The sequence below is a fragment of the Sebastes fasciatus genome, chromosome 22, assembly GCF_043250625.1.
Source record: "Sebastes fasciatus isolate fSebFas1 chromosome 22, fSebFas1.pri, whole genome shotgun sequence".
Classification (NCBI taxonomy): Eukaryota; Metazoa; Chordata; class Actinopteri; order Perciformes; family Sebastidae; genus Sebastes; species Sebastes fasciatus.
Genome location: NC_133816.1, coordinates 1714360 through 1738004, shown reverse-complemented (window position 1 = coordinate 1738004; position 23645 = coordinate 1714360). Strand labels below are relative to the sequence as shown.

General features: G+C 40.4%; 1 protein-coding gene and 1 pseudogene across 22 annotated transcripts in view; both read left to right on the top strand.

Moving 5' to 3' along the window:
- phka1a (phosphorylase kinase, alpha 1a (muscle)) overlaps nucleotides 1–12017 on the top strand; it is a 46110-nt gene extending 34093 nt beyond the window's left edge. For 2 of the 22 annotated variants that reach the window (XM_074623181.1, XM_074623178.1), the window contains exons 27-31: nucleotides 5307–5351; nucleotides 5563–5724; nucleotides 7895–7948; nucleotides 8978–9178; nucleotides 9262–12017. In XM_074623181.1, coding sequence (XP_074479282.1) covers nucleotides 5307–5351; nucleotides 5563–5724; nucleotides 7895–7948; nucleotides 8978–9178; nucleotides 9262–9435 — 636 coding nt within the window. In that variant the 3' untranslated portion in view covers nucleotides 9436–12017. Of the gene's footprint in view, nucleotides 1–872; nucleotides 909–1193; nucleotides 1560–1623; nucleotides 2178–2304; nucleotides 2521–3106; nucleotides 3143–3286; nucleotides 3323–4247; nucleotides 4278–5306; nucleotides 5352–5562; nucleotides 5725–7894; nucleotides 7949–8977; nucleotides 9179–9261 lie in introns of those variants that run through there. The other 20 variants (XM_074623182.1, XM_074623180.1, XM_074623164.1 and 17 more) reach the window with 19 other exon arrangements.
- Nucleotides 12018–14726: 2709 nt separating this feature from the next.
- Nucleotides 14727–16826, top strand: LOC141760732 (general transcription factor II-I repeat domain-containing protein 2-like; annotated as a pseudogene).
- The last annotated feature ends 6819 nt before the right edge of the window (nucleotides 16827–23645 follow it).

Below are 23645 nucleotides of genomic sequence, written 5' to 3'. Positions count from 1 at the left end.
CACAATATTAACTCATGTGTTTTTTTTAGGACTGTAGAAGGAGTTGCCCATTTCAGCAAAAAGATATCCTGATTAAAAAAGCGAATAAAATAATCTTTAAAATCTTTAAGTGCTTTGAAAGTACTTTAAAAGCGGACTGTAGGTGATAAAACAAGCTGTTTATCACCAAACAGATGAAGTGTATTCGTACTAATCTCCAGTGTGTCATTCAAAGTACCGTTGAAATCAAAAGTATAATGATGAGGAAGAGTTTGGGGTTAGAGATTAAAGGGATAGTTCAGGTGTTTCCCAGTCGGGGTGTATGAGGTACTTCTCCATAGTCAGTGTATTACCTACAGTAGGTGACGGTCGGTACGCCCCAGTTTAGAGAAACAGACAGGAGTACCAGCACAGGAGCAAAGAGATGTACTGCTGTAGACAGGGGCAGCAGCAGAACGTATTTTAGACGATATATTTAGAATATTTTCACTGGTTTACCTCACCGTCAGACGGCTTTACAGTCTATGTTTCCAACAGGGAACTGAAGCCGTTATCTATGCTCTCGCCAAAGCAACCAGACTCCATTGAAAAAACAGTAATTTTACCTCGTAGAACACAGGGGGTTGCTGGTCTACCGCTGCCTCGATCAGTTAGTTTGTTTGTGTTATTGTGTAACTTTGGTTAGTTCAGATTCACCAAAGTCACACAATGACACAAACAAACTAACCGATCGAGGCAGCGGTAGACCAGCAACCCCCTGTGTTCTACGAGGTAAAATTACTGTTTTTTTCCAATGGAGTCTGGTGGCTTTGAGGAGAGCATAGATAACGGATAGAGGATCTTATTTGGAAAATATTGTGCTTTTTGGCAAACTGACTTTTGTCTTTTCACAGCTGGAACACAGGTTGTCTTTGACGGATCCGAGTAAGGTGATGATGATGATGAAAATGGGTGGTAATTCACCTCGCTGATGCTGATAGGGAAAATAATAGTGGAGAAATGAAAGCTGCATCGGAGGGGGAAATAATTGAGAAAAACTGTGAAACGGATTGTTGATAACGTGAGGAGGTTTGGATGGGAAATGTAGATTATTGCCCTGAAAAAAAATCATAAATAGGTTGAAATGAATTCATTAATTGATGGGTTTGAGTTTTAAATAAATCACGAGAGCAGCTGGTTGACTGTGATTTATTTACATGGTTTCTGTGTTGCAGGCGGAGCACAGGTTGTCAGTGACGGATCCATTTAAGGTGATCACATGAAGGAATATTAACTATCGCAGTATTATGTCTGTTTCTTTCTTTCTCTCTTTTTGCTGTAAAAACATCATCAGTTATTGATAAATGAAGTAGACATCCAGAATATGCTGTAGGTGTTAATCCATCTTCCATGTAAACATCACCGATCAGATCTTTCTCCGTAGCTGTCCTAGTTTCTGTCCCGGAGCTTTCAGCTGCTTCACACAGCCTTCATCATCAGATGGAGGATGCTCATCTGCACATGTTCAAACTCGTGTGTGTGTCTCAATTCAGATACTTCCGTTGGTACACTTCCATGTAGTACTCTGTCACTTCCATGTAGTACTCTGTCACTTCCATGTAGTACTCTGTCACTTCCATGTAGTACTCTGTCACTTCCATGTAGTACTCTGTCACTTCCATGTAGTACTCTGTGTACTTACTTGTGTAGTGCGTGAATTTTGATATGGTAGTTGTCTCTTCTTCTTCTTCAGCTTCAACCTTCAGCTTCTTCTTCAGCTTCTTCTTCAGCTTCATCTTCTTCAGCTTCTTCTTCTTATTATGCTTCAGCTTCTTCTTCTTCTTCCTCTTCTTCAGCTTCAACCTTCAGCTTCTTCTTCTTATTATTCTTCAGCTTCTTCTTCTTTTCTTCAGCTTCAGCTTCTTCTTCTTCTTCTTCTTCATCTTCAGCTTCTGTTTCTTGTTGTTCTTCTTCTTCTTCATCTTCAGCTTCTGTTTCTTTTTCTTCTTCTTCACCTTCTTCTTCTTCTTCCTCTTCAGCTTCTTCTTCTTCAGCTTCTTCTTATTATTCTTCAGCTTCTTCTTCTTTTCTTCAGCTTCTTCTTCTTGTTCAGCTTCTTTTTTTCTTCTTCTTCTTCATCTTCATCTTCTGTTTCTTCATCTTCATCTTCTGTTTCTTCTTCTTCTTCTCCCTCTTCTTCTTCTCCTTCTTCTTATTGTCTTATTGTTCTTCAGCTTCAACCTTCAGCTTCTTCTTCTTCAGCTTCTACCTTCAGCTTCTTCTTCTTCAGCTTCTACCTTCAGCTTCTTCTTCTTCAGCTTCTACCTTCAGCTTCTTCTTCTTCAGCTTCACCTTGCTTCTTCTTCTTCTTCTTCTTCTTCAGCTTCTGTTTCTTGTTCTTCTTCTTCTTCATCTTCAGCTTCTGTTTCTTTTTCTTCTTCTTCTTCACCTTATTTTTTCTTCTTCCTCTTCAGCTTATTCTTCTTCAAATTCTTCTTATTATTCTTCAGCTTCTTCTTCTTTTCTTCAGCTTCTTCTTCTTGTTCAGCTTCTTTTTTTCTTCTTCTTCTTCATCTTCATCTTCTGTTTCTTCTTCTTCTTCTCCCTCTTCTTCTTCTCCTTCTTCTTATTGTCTTATTGTTCTTCAGCTTCAACCTTCAGCTTCTTCTTCTTCAGCTTCTACCTTCAGCTTCTTCTTCTTCAGCTTCTACCTTCAGCTTCTTCTTCTTCAGCTTCACCTTGCTTCAGCTTCTACTTCTTCTTCTTCTGCTTCTTTTTTTTCTTCTTCTTCTTCTTCTTCTTCTTCTTCTTCTTCTTCTTCTTCTTCTTCCCTTATGAGTACACCATCCGGGTGCTCGTAGTGCACTTCATTTTGCCGTATTTGTCAGTGTGAACACACTCAACACAGCAAATGTAAGTACAGAAGAACGTGAATTGAGCTACTTTTTGGAGAATGAACTGTGAAGCTTTAAGCCGACATGGATGAGAAAGATTGAACATGTACGGAGCAAACTCCATCTGCTGATTAAGACCGATTAAGCGAGCAAGTGGTTGTAGAGTCGAAACTGTTTCGCCGTCTGCAAGGTCACGGATGAATTGTCGGGCTCAACGTCATAACGCTGCTTGTTTTGTCTTTGTTTCGATCCAGGAACCCAGGTTGTCTTTGACAGATCCGGTTGCAGAGGTGATGATGATGATGATAATCAGAGGAGTTAATTCACCTGGCTGTAGAGCTGTGTGGATTCAATGATGTTGAGAAGGATGTTATTCATGTGTCATGTGGCTTTGGCTGCGGAAAAGGAAATTCATTGTGTTTGCTCTGTTGCAGATGGACCGCAGGGTGTCTTTGACTGAAATAGTTAAGGTGATGATGATGATGATGATGATGATGATGATGGAATTCATAAATGAGAGTCTGTAAGAAGCGAGGGAGGAGTAGATGCTAAGATTTGATTGTAGCTGTTGGTGAATTAGATCAAACTAATTAATACAGTTAGTAATTACATTTAAAGGTCCCATATCGTGCTCATCTTCAGGTTCATACTTGTATTTTGTGTTTCTACTAGAACATGTTTACATGCTGTAATGTTCAAAAAACACATTATTTTCCTCATACTGTGTTCCTGAATATACCTGTATTTACCCTCTGTCTGAAACGCTCCGTTTAGTACATTTCAACGGAATTACAATGGAAATGCGTTGCTAGACAACAGTTCGGGTCCATGTTTACTTCCTGTCAGCTGATGTTATTTACATACACTGCAACAGGAAAACTGTGTAATGGTCTAAATATTGTATATTTGTGACATCACAAATGTACAGAAATCCTAACAGCTTGTTTCAAACGCGCAATTTCTGAATACGGGCTGTGTGTATTTTTCCGTATATTGGGCGCTTTGTAGTTTAACGGTATTTATATAGCACTTAAACCTGCTTTATAATATAAAAGACATGAAAGTCTCACTTTTTACAATATGGGACCTTTAAATGTTATTCTGATGCTGATGCAGAGGGAGCTCAGATTGTCTTTGACAGAGCTCATCACAGAGATGGTGATGGTGATGGTGATGGTGATGGTGATGGTGATGGTGATGATGGTGGTGGTGTCAGTGATTAGACTTTATGTAGCTAATTGAAAAGGATCCATAACTGCCTCATAAAGTATGCAGCGATTGCTTAAAAGTGTTTGTAGGGCTTGAAAATATAAATATGAGGAACAATCAAGGTCCTGTTCTTGGGTTTCGGGTTTAAACGGGTTCATTGGTGGATTTTTTTTGTCTCCATTTCAGCTCGACCAGTCACTGACCTTCCCTCGCAAGGTGACAACAATAACAACGACATTTTAAACGTGTTTTTTCTGGGTGATGATTCATCTGAAATATTAACATGAACATCGACTAAAAGTCATGGAGCAGATCATATGAACCATTAACACTCTGCTGCTTGTATCTTTAATCTAGCAGGGCTGTCACTTTAATAGCTGTAGTTGACAAGTATTTATTGTTAGTAGAGCTGCAACTAACGGTTGTTTTTATTATCAATCCGATTCCAATTGATTTATTTTCCTGATTAATTATTTGGTCAACATAAGGCCAGAAAATAGTCACAAGTGGTGTTTTGTCCAGTCAACAGTCCAAAAGCCAAATATATCCTATTTATTTTCATTTAAGTCGAAGGAGAGCATTCATTTATTTATTCATTTATTTATTTATTCATTTATTTATTTGTACATAAACAAGTTTTCAAATTTCTTTCCAATACATTTTCTCTTGATCAACTAATTCAATTAAATGAATTGGCTCATTGTTTCAGCTGTAATTTTTTTATTTAAGATAAATTATTTATTTTGAGTTAACTTTTCAAATAGAATTGAATTGTATTTGAAAACCAAAATGTATTTAAACAAACTTCCAGAGGGACACGGGGAACTTTAAAGTATTTAAATTCTCGTCCTTTAAATGAGATGGACACTGGGCCACTTATCTCTTTGTCAAATTGCTGCTAAATGATGAAGTTTGGTTAAAGTTTCACGCGTGTGCGTGTGTGTGCTGAGTTTGGAGGCCTCTTTCTCGGAAACTTCAACAATAGTGAATTAATCTGTTTATGTACCCGTCATATTGTTTTATAACCTCATTTCTATCATCCTGATTGTGATTCATGCATGATTTGACTCTTAATCTACAATGTAAGAAGGAGCCAGAATCCACTGGCTTTGGGGTTGTTGTGTTGTCATCGCTGTTTTAATTTCTCATACATTGATCTTCCTCCATGCCCAGTTTTGTGTTTCTTCATTTTCTGCATCTTTATTTGTTTCTCTCCCTCCTTACTGCTCGTTTCCTGCCTCTCAGAGCATCCGATCTCAGTCTCTGGACATAGAAAACTTTGAATCTGGGGTAAAGACTATTAATTATTAGATATGTATATGTATGTATATGTTGAGTTGTATACGCTTAATCTAATGCAGTTCAATAGAGAGCTGATAAAATCATCACTGAGGTCAGATTTGGAGTCTGGCTGCTTTATGCCTCCAAAGAGGGAGGGGCCGCTGTTCTTCCACAGCAGACCTTTAAATGATTGTTTCTCGTTGTTGTCCTGGCCGTTCAGAGGTACAGGCTGCCGTCCATAGAATCTCTGGACATTCCGGAATGCATACCGGTTGCCAAGGATACCAGACACGGCCAATGGCTGCGCAGGAGGCGTCTGGACGGAGCGCTGAACCGAGTCCCTGTCGGCTTCTACCAGAAAGTCTGGAAGATCCTGCAGAAGGTCAGTTCAGACAAACTACGTTTACACATCGATTCTTACATTCTGAACTCTTTCTGATTTTTTAGAAGCATTTAAAGGCCGTGTAAAGAAGATATGTTTCTAAACACATTATAAATGTTGGAAAACAGTTACTGAAAAGACTGTGAACAATGTAGTACTGAAGCGGCGAGGTCCGGGCGGAGGTCGCTGTAAAGCTTGCGTCCGCGAAGCTACGAGCCATCTTCGCCCCGAGCCTTTCGAAGCCGACCTAGAGCCGGTCGCGGCGCACGGCCTCGGAGGAAATGCGCCCGGCGGGGGCCGGCCAGCGCCGGGGAGAGGTCCCACGCGGGGATCCTCCCACACCGAGCGGCCTTCCCTAACCCGCCGAGTTGCGGACCCCACCCGTTTACCTCTCAACGGTTTCACGCCCTCTTGAACTCTCTCTTCAAAGTTCTTTTCAACTTTCCCTTAAGGTACTTGTCGACTATCGGTCTCGTGCCGGTATTTAGCCTAATGGTACGTGTCCACAGGCTCCGTCCTTTCCACGCTTCCCATTCATTGTCTATGTAAGCAGCCGTGCAATGCATTCTGGTAGCGTGGCGGCGCGATTCGAGAAAGGGAGCGTCACAACGCCTGCTCCTTATTTGCATAAAGTTGAGGGCTAGTCTACTTTATGCAAATCACGGGGCGTCCGACGCGACTCGCCGCCTCTCAAAACTCCCAAGAATTTTTTTAAATAAACGTCATCGATCCAAATTAAAGACAGATTCAGCAACTGCATGGATTATTTCTTGCCTCAAATGTTCTCAGAAAAACATTTCGGTGAACTATTTTCGTGAAATAAGAGAAGAAAGTTTCCAAACGAGCCTCCATACTGGTTCCGGTTTGAAAGCTGGGAGCAGCGGCAGCCCACGGAGGGAAGGCGTTTGTCCAATCAGGAGCCTAGAGCCTTGTTTCTAGTGACAGCCCACCAAGCGTCCAATGCTGGGAAGCGGCGCATCCCCTCGCGATAAAAAATGCCCCTGTGGACACGTACCATTAGATGGAGTTTACCACCTGCTTTGGGCTGCATTCCCAAACAACCCGACTCCGAGAAGACCGGACCCCGGCGTGACGGGGGCCGTTACCGGCCTCACACCGTCCACGGGCTGAGCCTCGATCAGAAGGATTCAGGCCCCCGAGCGACACCGGGCAAGCGGTCTTTTGTATGCCTTTTGTATGCCACAATTCCCCACTCCGCCCGTCGGACGGGGCTCTTCCCTCTTCGCTCGCCGCTAGAGGGAATGCACCTTCCCTTCTTGTGGGCGTGGTTTAAGCGCCTTCACCGGACACGCCCCTCTCAGAACAGAGAATACTTCTTATCATTTTATGATTTTGAAAGTTTAATTTTATATACTTGCCGATTTTTTTAATCATTCAAATTTGGCTGGGTGGTTAGTGACACATTTTTTTGTGGTGTGACGAACCCAGAATGCAGATTTATTATTGCTTCACACGGACTTTAAAGTACAAAGATATGAAGTAAAAGTCATGAAATTGCCAAAAAAGTTATAATTTTAGCATTTATGTAGAAACAAAAAAAACATTAAAGGCATAGTTCAGAATTTTCAAAGTGGGGTTGTTTGAGGTACTTCTCCATAGTCAGTGTATTACTACAGTAGATGAGGGAAACAGACAGGAGAACCAGCACAGGAGCAAAGTAATGTACTGCTGTGGACGGGGGCAGCAGCAGAACAGATTTAAGACCCCTAAAAGAATCTATATCAGTTTAAGTATACACTATATTTCGAGTATTTTCAGCGTTTTACCTTGCCGTCAGACAGCCCTTTCTAACGGAGAACTGAAGCCGTTATCTATGCTCTCTACGAAGCCACCAGACTCCTTTGACAAAAACAGTAATTTTACCTCTTGACTTCGGTGTTTTAAAGGGTTAATTTGGATTCACCATCACTCAATGACACAAATAACCTAACCGATCGAGGCAGCTGTAGACCAGCAACCCTCGTGTTCTCTGAGGTAAAATGACTGTTTTTGTCAATGGAGTCTGTTGGCTTTAAAGAGAGCACAGAACACGGCTTGAGTTCGCCGTTGGAAAGGGCTGTCTGATCTCTTCAAGCCAAATTATTTCTAAACTGGGGCTTTGAAATATAACACATTTTGTACATAAAGTAATAACCACATTGTCTTCTAGTGCCATGGTTTGTCCATAGAAGGGTTCGTCCTTCCGTCTTCAACCACCAGGGAGGTAAGAGACCCACTTGATTATTGTCCACAGAAAAAACAACAACATTCTGGTGATTTACTTCTTGTTTTTCCTGATCTCCTTTTCCCTCCTCCTCAGGTTTTTGTTTTTGTCACTTTATAACTTAAAGCCATACACTAGGTTTGGAGTTCAACAGCATATTATCAAATCTCAAACCCCTTGGAGTCCTGTATGAAATCTATTACAAAAGTTCTAAGTAATAATTTAATATTTAAAAGCTAAAAAAATCTTTAAAGAACTCAGAATAAAGGTTTACCCGATAGATAACATATTTGCCATTTAGATTAATGTGCTTTAACAAACACTTGCCAGCCAATCAGGATTTATTATTTTATTTGACCATGTTAATATAAATAAAGAACATAAAATAATTCATGTTTCCGGTAATAAATGATCAGCAACTTTCATGTTTAGAGACACAAATTATAATCAGTATTAAAGGTCCCATATCATGCTCATTTTCAGGTTCATACTTGTATTTTGTGTTTCTACTAGAACATGTTTACATTACATGTAATGTTCAAAAAACACTTTATTTTCCTCGTACTGCCGGCCTGACTATGCCTGTATTTACCCTCTGTCTGAAATGCTCTGTTTTAGCGCATTTTGACGGAATTGCGACAAAATTGCAACAGAATTGTGTTGTTAGGCAACAGCTTGGGTCCATGTGTACTTCCTGTCAGCTGATGACATTCACATACACTGCAACCAGGAATAAACTGGAACACATTTAGAATGTTTACGTCTAAAACTGTGTAAAGGGTCTAAATATTGTATATTTGTGACATCACAAATGGACTGAAATCCTGACAGCTTGTTTCAAACGCAGAGTTTCTGAATATGGGCTGTGTGTATTTCCCTGTGGATTGAGCGTTTCGATACTTTCACAGTATTTATATAAGACTTAAGCCTGCTTTATAATAAAAAAACAGGAAAATCTCACTTCTTCATAATATGGGACCTTTAATCCTCCACTGAAAGATGTCTTGACAGTATCTTGTCCCCCTCCAGATGACACCAGGAGAGATCAAATTCTCCGTGCACGTGGAGACGGTGTTGAACCGCGTCCCTCAGCCTGAGTACCGGCAGCTGCTGGTGGAGGCCATCCTGGTGCTCACCATGCTGGCCGACGTGGAGATCCCGAGCATCGGCTCCATCATCCACGTGGAGAAGATCGTCCACCTGGCCAACGACATGTTCTACAAGGATCAGGTGAGCAGGACGCCAAGAGAAAGAAACATATGGAGGATTATTTTTGTGATCAAGTAAATCAGGATTTCCTCCTCCTCTTCCAGAGGGACCTGGGAGCAGAGGAGCACATCCTGGAGCGTGACCCGTCCACCGGAGTGTGCCGGCTGCTGTACGACAGCGCCCCCAGCGGCCGCTTCGGTAGCATGACCTACCTCACCAAGGCCGTGGCGGCGTACGTGCAGGACTTCCTGCCCGGCGGCTCGTGCGCTGTGCAGTGAGAGGACGAGCCGTGAAACCGCAGCAGGGGTGAAACCACTCGGTAGAAAATCAAAGTTAAAGCTCAACGTTTTTCACATTAAAATAACAATAAATGAACACATGAATAGGACGTGTTGTATACTGTCACTGTGTGTTAGTCTAGACCAGGGCTCAGCAACCTTTACTATCAAAAGAGACATTTTAGGAAAAAAGAAAAGAAATCTGTCTGGAGCTGCAAAACATTTGATCATTGTGATGAAGGTAACACAGTTTATAGTCTAGGTATATAGTATATAAGTCTAATGCAGTGAGGGCCAAAGAGACAATGTACTACGGAGTATTAGGGCTACATTGAGGGGAAAAAAGTCATAACTTTACGAGAAACAAGTCGTAACATAACGAGAATAAAGTCATAACTTTACGAGAAAAAAAAGTCATAATATTACGAGAATAAAGTCAGAACTTAACAAGAAAAAAAAGTCATAATATTACGAGAATAAAGTCATAACTTTACGTGAAAAAAAGAAAATAACAAATAAAATTACTAATTTATAATATTATGACTTTATTCTCGTAATATTATGACTTTATTTTTGTAATATTATGACTTTATTCTCATAATATTATGACTTTATTCTCATAATATTATGAATTTATTCTCATAATATTATGACTTTATTCTCATAATATTACAACTTTATTCTCAAAATCTCAGATTTTTTTTTTTTCCTCAATGTGGCCCTAATCCTGCGTCGTACCGTCGTACCGTCGTACCATAGACCTACAACAATGATAAATAAAAATGAAAATGTCAACAAAAAACAGTTATTCATTTCCATTTCTAAAAGTCCCCAGGGAGCCACTGGAGAGGAGCTAAAGAGACACATGAGGCTCCGGAGCTGCAGGTTGCTGATCCCTGGTCTAGAATGTAACAGTTTTATTTCTAGGCTTTATGTGAAATCAGATCAAACTTTAACAACATAAACTGTGATAAATGTTTTTAGATACAAACTTTGTGTTGAAGGGGCATCGACGCCTGCTCACCATGCAAAGTCCCCAGCGTTCTGGCGTCATTGTCTCCATGGCAACCCCCTCTTCGCCTGTGCTCAGGTCACACATACATACTTTACACAGAAATGTCACTAAAACACTGCGTGCACTGTAGCATTAGTACACATTTGGTGTTCTAGTCATGGACAGATTATGAGACAACGTCTCTTTTTGGTTGTTTTGCACCTCTTTGTAGACGTCTCAAGTCTGGTTTTGGTCGTTTTGCATCAGTTTGTAGAAGTTTTGCGTCTCTTTGTGGTCGTATTCTGTCTTGTTTTGTTTTTTTGTGTCTCTTCTGGGTTATTTGGTGTTGTGGTTGTTTCGTGTCTCTTTGGTTCTTTGTGGTCGTTTGATGTCTTTTTATTTGGTGATTTTGTGTCTGTGACTTCCCAACAAGAAATGTGAGCACTCCAAACAGGCTCTGGCCCATGGGCCCCCCTAACCTGATGGGCCCCCGGGCCTGTGCCCAGTTGGCTCGTTCAGTAATCCGTCCATGACTCCAGTGAGTATTTACTGCAGCAGAACAGTAAACTCCAAATAAACTACAATGCCCACGTTCATTTTAATACGGAGCACCCAGAACAGCAGTGTGGCTCATTAACCAGTTTTCAATAGTTTGTGTAATGACACAGAGGAAGAAGCTACTATATCACGCTTTGGATACTTGTTCAATTAAATCAAAGTAATTCTTCTAATTGATCCTAATTTATTATTACCATAAATAAATGCCACCTTACCTCCAATCCTACATGCTGTACGGTGTATAAAATAATGACAAATATGAAATAATCTATCTACTATTTATTTTACAGCTCTTAAAATGCTGATGAAAGAAAGCTAATAGATGTCGGGTGTGTCTGAAAGAGGGTGCAGGTCTGTTTGGGAGATTCCTTCAACGCCTTAACATCATTGCACTGGTAAAGTACGTGTGAAACTACAGGGGTGCTGTTTTATTGGAACTATGCAAAAATAGCTGACTTTTTTTTAAACACATAAAGAACATTTATTGTGTAAATGAAAGTCTTTTCAGCATGCACTTATTTCCGAATGCAGTGATTTATAAGTTAGCTTAATTCAGATTTCTGTTCTCTTAAGAAGGGAAACGCCTTAATTTACTGCTTTTATTGGCTAAACTGGGATTTAGTTTGACTTATTTTAATTTAATTGCAGTGAAACTTAGAGACATTTACTTATATGTTATGGACACATTTCACCTTTTAACTGTTTGCTACACAAAAGTGTGAAGGATTTAGTGTCTAGTATATTGTTATAAACATAAAGCCTTTTGCTTAATTGTAGCCCACAATAATAACGGACTGATCGATCAGTTATTTTGTGATATTAGAAGATGTGAGCGCCACACTCCATGTGAACTACAAACAATCATAGCAGAATGAGTGAGTCACTTCTCTACATAATGTTAAAGTCTGAAAAGAAATGAAACATTGATTCCTATGTTACTAGATAACCGTATCCACTAAACAACTGCTGGATGTTTTTTCTTGTTTTCGAAACTAGTTATGTAATAAAACTGAGAAAACATGTTTCTGAACATTTGTTATCAAATCACAAGTTTTTTTTTTTTGTTTGTTTAGGTTTTTTTACCTTTCATTTATTCAGGGGGAGGTTCACTGAGAGCAGGGCTCTCTTTTTCAGGAATGCCCTGATCACATTCACACCTGGAAGCTGCCCAGTACAACCACAGTCTGATCTGCTGGCCACTGAGCAGCTCCACTGTAGCGGTTGGGGTTAAGTGCCTTGCTCAAGGGCACCTCAGTGGTGTTAATGAGGGAGGGGCAAGCGCTGCTTTTCACTTTTCCCACCCAGATTTATCCTGCCGGTCCGGGGGATTGAACCAAGCCCCCAGGAAGAGCGCCGATCGTCGGACGCTACTCTGCCAAGATCTGGGTACTTTTCCATGAGCAACTCTCATAGGAATGACCAGGGCCCCGCCTCCAACGCTGTATCCAGTTCTCTTAATACATCCATAGATTGAACCAGCGACCTTCCGGTCTCAAGCTAGCTTCTCTAACCTTTAGGCCACCACTGCCCCAAAGTTAAAGGGATAATATGTAACATTTCCGCATTAAAATGTTGCATTGAAAACGACTACACCTACTGTATGTTATATATTTTGTTGAGTCGTGTACTTACATTATCCCAAATGTTTCCAACAATTTTCACACACAGAGAAATTCGTCATTTTAATCACAGTTAATGGTCCGTTTCATGTGGTCGCCTGTCAACAGCATCATATCCCCTTTACGCATACGTTAGCGTTGTGGTTATCTGCCCGAAGCTGTCATAAATTGACTTTTTATCCAGTTTTAAAGGTCCCATATTGTAAAAAGTGAGATTTTCATGTCTTTTATATTATAAAGCAGTTTTAAGTGATATATAAATACTATGAAAGTATTAAAACGCTCAATCCACAGATAAATACACACAGCTCGTATTCAGAAACTGTGCGTTTGAAACAAGCTGGTAGGATTTCTGTACATTTGTGATGTCACAAATCTACAATATTTAGACAATTTCAAAGTTTTAGACGTAAACATTCTAAATGTGTCCCAGTTTATTTCCTGTTGCAGTGTATGTAAATAACATCAGCTGACAGGAAGTACACATGGACCCAAGCGGTTTCCTAGCAGCGCAATTCCATTGCCATTCCGTTGAAATGCCTTAAACAGCGTTTCTGATAGGCGGTGAATACAGGTATATTCAAACAGACGGTATGAGAAAAATAATGTGTTGTTTGAACATTACAGCATGTAAACATGTTCTAGTAGAAACACAAAATACAAGTATGAACCTGAAGATGAGCACGATATGTCCCCTTTAAGTCATATTTTTACGATGCTCTTTTTAGATATTGGTCGTTTTTTAAAAGGTTATATTAATAATACATCCACAGAGCGTTTAGAAAGGTGCTGAATAAAAGTCTAGCTTTTCAGAAAAAAATTATTATGATTGTGAATTAATCATTTAAAACATTTTTTGCGGGTCCAAAATTAATGTTTTGTTTATCTCTATGGAAGGTAGAGATAAACGCTTAGTTCCCACTTCTAACAAGGTGTGACATCTAGTGGCTGAATGTTATCATTGTTACCAATATTTTAACCGGATGAAGGATTTTAGTCATCGGACGTCTGGATCTTCAGTTATCAGAGAAACAAGCTGAGCAAATGATGGCGTCGACTCGGCTCGCAGCCCCTCCGGGACGTCCGTTGTCCACCAAACAGCATCAGAGAAACACAGATTTTTTTACGTGAAACTGCTTTATTCAGTGTTTTTACTGGTTTTATTCACTGAGTCTCTTTGTTTTGGAGAGGAGGAGACCTCTGCAGATAATTTGGCTCCTGGTAAAAATCTCCTGAAGGAATCCTAACCGGGAGAAGTTGACTGCACTAACGGCAAGACAACAACTCCCATGATCCCACGCTGCATCACTACATCACCAAATTCAGTATTTTGTTATTGTTTTGATTTAGAGACCCATAGCGACAGAAAATTACATATTATGCATTTACGGTCCACCTTTTAGCTTTTTCTGGAGCGTTCAACTATATCCCTCGCTCTCTTGGTTTTCCAGAACTTTCAGTCGTATCACATGGTCTTCATCGGCGGATGAAGTTATTATGGTGATGAATCTGTTAACATGCAAACTGAGTAACTGTAATGATCTCGACACTTTCAGGACTTCTCCACCTTGTTGGCTTAAATAGTTAAAAGCTCCAGAAAAAAAGCAAGTAAGTGGACTTTGAGTTAGGACGGTTCTGTCCAAGGTCAACAATGAAGGTTTGTTGGATGTGAACATGTTTGCTCATTTGACTACGAATATACATAGAAAAACAAATTAAAGTAATCACCATTTATTTTGTTTTGGATGTTTTTAAAACCTCCTCAGAACTGAAAATATCAATATAATAATATCAAGTGTTCATTCACGGAGGTCAGACCATAGTCACAATGAAGACTGTTTAAAGGTTCAAATGTTCGGTTTGCAGATGGGTTAAGGCACATATGCCAAACCCGGCCCGCGGTGGTATTATCTTTGGCCCGCAGGATAATATCTAATTACTATTAGAGCTGGCCCGCCGGTATATTGCACGCACCACTAATACTACAAATCCCACAATGCACTGCCAGTGCGTTGTCACATGAGGGCCTGCAAGCGCGAGCCCTTGCACTACTCGCTCATCAGCAGCTTTATGGAGCTATTCACCTCTGGCCAACTTTCAGCTATCCCACTCCCCAAAAAATGGCTAAACGAAAGGTGGATTTTGAAAACAGAGGTTTTCAAGGCAGGTGGGAGGCAGAGTATATGTTCGCGGATATAAAGGGCAAACCTGTTTGTCTTGTGTGCGGAGACGGTGTGGCTGTAATGAAAGAATATAACGTAAGAAGACACTATGAAGCGAAACACCACGACAGGTACAAGCATCTGGACATGAAACAGAGGCTCCAGAAGGTAGAAGAGTTGAAAAGAAGTCTGGTGTCACAGCAGGCTATGTTCACAAAAGCCAAATCACAAAGTGAGGCTGCTGTAAAGGCTAGTTTTATTGTGGCAACAGAGGTCGCTAAATCAGCCCGGCCCTTTACCGAGGAAGAATTTGTCAAAAACTGCATGATGAAAGTTTGCGACGTCGTGTGCCCAGATAAAAGGTAAGCATTTTCAAATGTGAGCCTGAGCAGAAACACCGTTGCTGATCGTGTACGTGAGCTTGCCACCAATCTACAACAACAGCTGGTGGGAAAGGGAAAAGATTTCATCGCATACTCCCTTGCTGTGAATGAGAGCAGCGACACTTCTGATACTGCCCAGCTGTCAATTTTCATCCGTGGAGTGGACTCAAGTCTGTGCGTAACAGAGGAACTTTTGGGATTAAGATCAATGCATGGCACAACTACGGGAAAAGATCTCTTTGAAGAGGTATCCAGATGTGTAAATGAAATGGGGCTGCCTTGGGATAAACTTGTGGGACTGACGACAGATGGAGCGCCCGCGATGTGCGGTCAAAAGAATGGATTGGGCAGGATCCAGGAGAAGATGCGGGAGGAAAACGGCGCAGGTGAGCTGACAGCTTATCGCTGCATCATACACCAGGAATCGTTGTGTGGCAAAGCCTTGAAAATGGAACATGTAATGAGCACCATAACACGAGCAGTTAACTTCATAAGAGCCAAAGGTTTAAATCACCGCCAGTTCAAGTCTTTTCTGGAGGAGTTGGGTTCAGAATATGGTGACTTGCCCTATCACACAGAGGTGCGATGGCTAAGCCAAGGAAAAGTGCTGAAAAGATGTTTCGAGTTGCATGAGGAGATCTGTCAGTTCATGGAAAGCAAAGGGAAAGACACAACAGAGCTCCGGGATAAAAAGTTGCGGTGTGAAGTGGCGTTTCTGTGTGACATCACGAGCCATCTCAATGCGCTCAACCTGCAGCTTCAGGGGCGAAGCCATGTGATCACAGACATGTACGCTACAGTGAGGGCTTTTAAAACCAAGCTGCGCCTGTGGGAGACGCAGATGTTGCAAGAAAACTTGAGCCATTTTCCGTGCTGCCAAACTATGAAAGAGCAGGTCTCTACCGCCGTGTTCCCAAGTGCACAGTTTGCTGAAAAACTCAGCATACTTGGTGCCGACTTCACACGGCGATTTGCCGACTTTGAAGCCCAAAAAAGCAGGTTTGAATTGCTCAGCAATCCATTTGCAGCTGACGTGGAAAGCGCACAAACCAACCTCCAAATGGAGCTGATTGAACTCCAATGTAGTGACACACTCAAGGCAAATAATGACTCTGTGGGTGCTGCACAGTTTCCACGTTTCATCCCCGACACAATGCCGCAGCTGCGTACCCAAGCTGCTCAAATGCTCTCTATATTTGGCAGCACATACCTGTGTGAACAACTGTTCTCCTTGATGAAGATAAACAAAACATCACACAGGAGTCGTCTTACTGATGAACACCTTCACTCAATCCTGAGGATTTCCTCAGCTCAGAGCCTGACCCCAAACATTGATGAACTTGCATCCAAGATGAGATGCCAAGTATCTGGCTTAGACTAGTGTGCATCGCAGAGCAGCAAACTGAGCTTTAATGTATGTTTCCTTTTTGCACTTTTTTTCTTGTACCACAGGGCATGTTTGGTTTTTCTTTGGAGGAAATTATTTTTTGGCTGTTGTTGGCCTGTGGAAAAATGTCTTCATTAGAAATTACTCTGGAAAAGCTGCAGATAGAGCCATAAGAAATGAATGCAACAGATTTTTCATTTATTTAATGTTTAATGTTGTTTTTATAGGCAATAACTTAAGCTTTGTTAGTTCCAGGTTCAATATGTGCAATACGTTCATTTCAATAAGTTTTGCAATAAACATTGAACCAGTTCGGCCCTCGACTTGTACCGATTTTTTAATTTGGCCCACTGTGTATTTGAGTTTGACACCCCTGGGTTAAGGCATCCAGCAGGTGGCACTACATGTGCACAAATTGTAGTATCATTATAACATCATGGCTCCAGGTCAGTGCCATTCTCTACATTTGATCTGCTGTATGAAGAGCTTTTATCATAGCACAGTCAGTAACATTGATATTCTTTGTTTTATTCTACCACTGTATTACCAAATTTGCCCGATTTTGTGCCAGTCTGTACCAAATATTTGGTATAAATATTGTTAAACATTATGACATTATGTCTGTACTATAAATGTTATATTTGCTGTTCTACCTTTTTTTTTTGCTCCTGCTGTGATCCAGTTTTCTTGCTGATTTTAATCTTGCTGCTGTTTTCCACCTCAGTTTAAAGCCTTTGGTTAAAGCTGTTGAGCAAGAGTGGTGTGTTGGAGGGGAAATCCCCCAAAGGGTTTGTTTTTTCTCAAGTCAACCAAGTATTTTTGCTTTTATTTGATAGAAGACAGTGGAAGGGTGACAGGATTTTCTTTTAAATATTGTACTGCAAGCATACAGAAGGTGGAGAAATTAAATGCCACCTTAAAAAAACACTAAAAAAACACATATTAAAGGTGCTATTGATAACATTCAGCCACTAGATGTCACATTCCCAGTCTCCCGTTCCATTCACTTCACAACAAATCGTTGCCAGACACTTACCATCAATCTCAGCCATTTATCTGTTATTTTCCACACTGACAACCCAGAGATACCACGCAATACCAACGTTGTTATATATGTCAAAAACGTGAAATATCAGGACAATTATAAAATGTAATTCTTCTTTTTGTTTAAAACAAGTGAAATGTCGATTAAATATGATAACAGATTAAAAATAGCTAAATAATAAAAAAATAAATGTATTCTTATTCATTCTCTGGAGCTCATGTCCTTTTCAACTTGAGTCTCTACTTCAATGATCAAAATAGAATTGAAGTAGGCCTGCCATAGAGGCTATGTTTAAAATAAGAGTCTACAGCCATGCTAGAAGCTCTGTGAGGCTAAATGCTAACACCAGCATGCTAACCTACTAACAATGGAAATGCTAACATGCTAATATTTAGCAGGTATAATGTCTAACAGGTTCACGTCGTAGTTTAGTGTTTTAGCTAACACACTAGGTGCCAACCATAGACATATATGGTGCTAACAATGGCAATGCTAACATGTTAAGCAGGTTCTCCATCTTAGTTTAGCGTGTTAGCTGACACACTAAGCTAGCTAGCAAGTTAGCTAGCACTAAACAAAGTACAGCTGGAAGATAATTATAGTTTTTTATTTGGTGATAAACCAAATATTGGACAAGTTAAAAATTTGACCGGATGGTGGCGCTAGAGGACAAGTCAGAGGATGACTCAAGTTATTAGAGTTTAGCCAACAATTGGATGAATTTCGCTGTAATTAATTTAATAATTGCAAGCTAATTTCTTGAGAAATAATGAAGTACGATTTAGTTTCAAGTACATGTAAAATCGATACAAAAACTCAAGTAAAACAGCTTCGAAGTAGAAAATAATCAGTCAGAAAAAAGTGAATACATCCTGTTAAACTTTGAAACGTAGTGCTTAAGAGTACAAAGTTTACTGCTGTTAAACAGAGACACAAATATGTGACCTGGGTTCAAAAAAAGCAAACAGACAGAAATAAACACAGACGGGCTCTGTGCAGGCCTGAAATTATTGACTTCTGACTGATCACAAGCACACACACATAAACTAAAAGTCTACAGTTGTTGAGTCACAAATGATTCAAATGTAAAACATATGAGCCAGTTTGCAGCAGTCAGCAGAACATGAACAGGGTCAGAAATCTACCAGCATCAGTTCAATGAAAAAGATTTCTCAAGACACATTTTCTTTTTTGTTCTTGTTTTATTTAGTCGCTCAGTTTCAGTTATCAGTTAACCTTGCACAGTAAATGATGTCATCAATAAGTGAAACCAGAAGTGTTTGTTTTGACATGCTGCTGTAACCTTAGACTTTGGTCCAGACTTGATATTTCAACAACAAAAAATCCATCAAGTTCAGCAGAAACGTTCATGACTTTGGTGATCATTTCTTAATATAGAACTAAGAGGGTTGACCCTTATGGGAGAGCATGTATTTTTGACCTTTTACAGTTTCTGACTCCCTTTGGTTCAGTCTATACGGCTCTGCGGCAGAGACTGTAGGCGCTACAAAGATGGACGACGCGTTTCCACTTCCTCCCACTGTACAGAAGTGAAGCCAAAATATCTCAGATATGGGAGCTGCCATCTTGAGATTTTGACGTCATTTGGAGCCAGAGTCTGCGCAGTAGTGATCGGGCGGTGGAGCATGACCCAATCACGAGCCGAGCACGGCCGCAGTTTGTCAGCGAGAGAGACTCACTGCTGCCAGTCATGATGTCCCGCCCCCTTTTTACTGCATGAAATAACTAATTAAAACCAAACGTATGAGAAAAACGAACACTTCAACGTCAGCGTGATAAGAGCTACCTAAAATGAAAAAAAAAACATCTTTGGGAAAAATATTTGATTTGACGTGTAGTTTGCCTTTTTAGTTTGGCCCATGTCCCATCCGCTCACATGTAGGAGGCGGGACTTTTGACCTATACTGCAGCCAGCCACCAGGGGGCGATCCAGATGTTTTGGCTTCACTTTTGGGGAGCTGTCATGTCGTCCATCTTTCATACAGTCTGCGGCAACAATTTCAATAAGCAATTTTTTTTTCTACTGTTTGTGTTTACATCGTAATAGTTGCCTTCAGTGTGTAACTTTCCTCTGTAGCTTGTGGTTAAAATAAATTTGTGGATGCTAATTGCTAACAAACGCTAACCGTTAGCAGACGTAATTCTGAGCTTGCTAACGTCAAGCCCTTTTCAGACATGAACAAATACACAACTTTTAACCAGGAGACTGGTGTTTTCTTTCCCATACGAAGAAGTAGTATACTTCAAGTTTATTTTATGAAGTATACTTAAGTAAAGTTCAAGTATATATTTCCCAAGTATACTTTACGTAGTAAGTATACTAATATCAACGTACTAGTAGTATACTTGAAAGTGTACTACTTATACTTCTTGGGACTAAACTGGCCCACTTTATAGTTTATGAAAGTACACTTTGAAGTATACTCTCAGTAAACTACTAGTTTAATAGCTTTTATACTGCAAGTATACTATATATTTGTAGCCCACTTTTAGCAGAGATGGAGACTCGAGTCTGCGACTTGGACTCGAGTCACACTTAAGTCACACACACAGTGACTTGAGACTCGTCTTAATATTATTATTATTATTATTATTATCGTGAACAGATAATCCAAAAACGTAGAAAATTCTTGATGAATTGTAGTAAATTCATATCAAAACATCCTTTCACAAACTCTCTCATACTTTAATAGGCTGAGTATGAGCCAATGTATACTTAGACCTTTTCTGTATACTTGTCAGTATAAGCCAAGTATACTTATATTTTTCTGTATACTTTTCAGTATAAGCCAATGTATACTTAGACCTTTCTGTATACTTTTCAGTATGAGCCAAGTATACTTAGACTTTTCTGTATACTTGTCAGTATAAGCCAAGTATACTTTTGTTATGTATACATCTGATAAGTACATAAAAAGTAGACTGAAAGTACACTCTCTTAGTTTAAAAGAAGTATAGTAATAGCACACTTGAATAAACTTCTTTTTGTTAAGGGTTTGTCAGTTACTTTACGTGTTTTGTAGTGACGTTTGTCACGTGTTTTCCATAATTATGTTACATTATTTCCTTACGTATTGTACTTAGTTTACATATTTAATTTAAGACCAACTGTGACGTTTTTCCTAAACCTAACTAAGTGGTTTTGTTGCCTGTAACTGTGGACGTTACCGTAGTTTGTTGCGTTGCGATCAAGGGACACACAAAAAGTGCATCCAGATGACACGCGGAATATTCTAGTAATATCTATTTATACACTGTGTCCAGCTTCACAGGGCTGTTAGCATCATGGCTGTAGACCTTTGTTTACTCATTAAAAAGTCAGCTGTTAAACTGACCAAACACAACACTACTTTAAGCATTTGCTCTGCACTTTTACAAGATTTTTTTTAGACAAAAGTTCAGGTAAAATATCGAAATTCCTTCATTGGTCAGGTCAGTTGCAACACAGGCTGCAGGTGCCCCTTCAGAGGGAGTTTGCATGCAGGCTAAATAGAAAGTGAACAACATGGTACAGAAGGCAAACAACACTTATCATTCTTCATACATGCTGTCAGCATTGTCTGTATGTTTGAACAGTGTCCGCAGTTAACAGCTGTGGAGGGAAGGCCACTGACCTGCTGTGTGTTGGCTCAATGAAGCAGACATGAGCTCAGTGACAAATCACCTGACAAACATCAGTCACACTTACTCTAGACTCCTCTTGTGAAAAATAGTGAATAGTTGTGTCTTAAGTATTTCTTTCAATGATATTTTTAAGTAAACAACGAGAAAAGCTTTAAAACACACATTTGCTTCATTTCTATATTTGCTGGCTCCAGTTCTTTAAAATCTGGACACTCGTCACGACAGCGTGATCTTTCTAAATCTTCCCAGCAATTAACCTGACGAAGAACAGGTGTGCCAGCTGGTAAGGTGGGAAGGCACCTGAGTCTGTCTTCATGCCACGTTCATGTCACATGGGATGGATAGGGAAGATTCCCATGTTAACAACACTAATATCCATTAAGTTTGGGTTTATCCCTCTGAGACCCGCAGGATCGCAGGCAATCCTGACCGACTTTACTGTCTTTCTGAGGCTGTAGCAGGTTCAGTTTTAGAGCTAGAGTGAAGCTACAGATATCATATGAAACCTTATGAATCTTAGGTGGAGGCTTAATAACGCTCCAAAGTTGGGCTAAATTTTGGCCATTGACCTCTGACCTCCAGATATGTGAATGAAAATGGGTTCTCCCTTTTACAGACATGCCCACTTTATGATAATCACATGCAGTTTTTTTCATGCAGTATAAATGTGTTATTGTCTCCTGTTCTAAAATGGTGTGTTTGAATATTTCTGCATACTGGGGTCCCTAAACAGTGTTGAATTCCATAAATTGGGTATCACTGTAAAGCTGAGACTCTGGTGGATCCAATGAGCCCAACTGTATTCATGTGTGATGATGTTAGTCCCCATAGGAGACATTTCATTGACCTCACTGTATAAAATGACCTGTGGTGACCTCTAGGATAATCACAGCCTCATGAAACTTTACAGCCACAAACTAGAGACCTAGAGCATTCAGAGGATGGATGGATCAAACTAGAGACCTAGAGCATTCAGAGGATGGATGGATCAAACTAGAGACCTAGAGCATTCAGAGAATTGATGGATCAAATGAGAGACCTAGAGCATTCAGAGGATGGATGGATCAGACTAGAGACCTAGAGCATTCAGAGGATGGATGGATCAGACTAGAGACCTAGAACATTCAGAGGATGGATGGCTTTCCTAGCTAGATTGACAATAAGGGGGTTTCTGAGCAGTTTACACACACAAGTGTTCGCCATCCAATCGCCGAAAAATGCAATTCTTGCAGAAATCTCCAAATGTCAAAAGTTTTTGATCCCAAATCACAGCATGTCTTTTTCTATGGTGTTCATCAAGGTCTTGGTGTCTTAATGTGGTATTCTGGAGGGATTATTGATCTTTTTTATTAATTCTCCAGTGGTAAAAAATGGTTAAATTTAGCACCAAATATGTGGAACAAATATTATCAACCCAAACATTGCTGCAACAACTTATGAGAATTAAGAAGTTAAAGTCACCTATTAGAATATTACTGGAGTAAAAGTCTTAAAGTGGCTGATATTTACTGTATTTAAGTATCAAAAGTAGCCTAATTTTCTGATGTTAAATGTACTTAAATATTGAAAGTAAAAGTAAATGCTGTTAATAAAAAAGCAAGCAAGTCAGAATTTTCAGATTTGTGAAGTTTATTCCTTAAAGGGACTATTTGTAACTTTCAGAAATGCTTGTTAACAGCGACACCTGTGGCCGTTAAGTCAACGAAAGTCAGTGTCGGGTTCGCGCTTGGTCGCTCTAAATAGACATGAATGAGCATCGCTCAAAACAGTGAGGCGACACACGTCAGCTAAAACCACAATATCACTCTATAGTTCAGCTGCTTGGCAGTAATGTTAGCTGACCAGACGAAGGTCTCTCCATGAATCAATGCTGATCCTAGTGTTGGCTTTTTGTTGGCCGGGGCTGAAGCAGGAAGAGAAACGTTATCGCCTCCCGACTGTGCTCGCAAGAAGACACCGGCACCCTGTCAGAGACGATAACGTTTCTCTCTGCGGAGCCCCGTCACTTCACAAGACACGGAGAACCTCTGTTGGTCTGGAGGAGCTGCAGCAGTTATTTCTGCACAAACGTCCACTGAACATTCACTAGATATTCTCAAAGTTAAACTAACTCCTCTGCAGTGTGGAGTGAGTGCGCGTTCACGTCTAGAGGTGGAGCGAGACAGCGAGACAGCGAGAACGCGCGCTGTGTGAGTAAAGGCAAGCAGGCAGAGGAGCAGTGACTCCGGCCATGGGCGAGCGCGCCTATGTGAGCGCGCATGGGATCCCGACCCGGTACATTTATACGCTTAAAATGTCTTGTTAGGCGCCTGGGTTAGCTCAGTTGGTAGAGCGGGCGTCCATGTATTAAGGCTTGGTCCTGACCGCGGCGGCCCGGGTCCAAATCCGGCCTGTGGCCCTTTCCGCATCCACTCTCT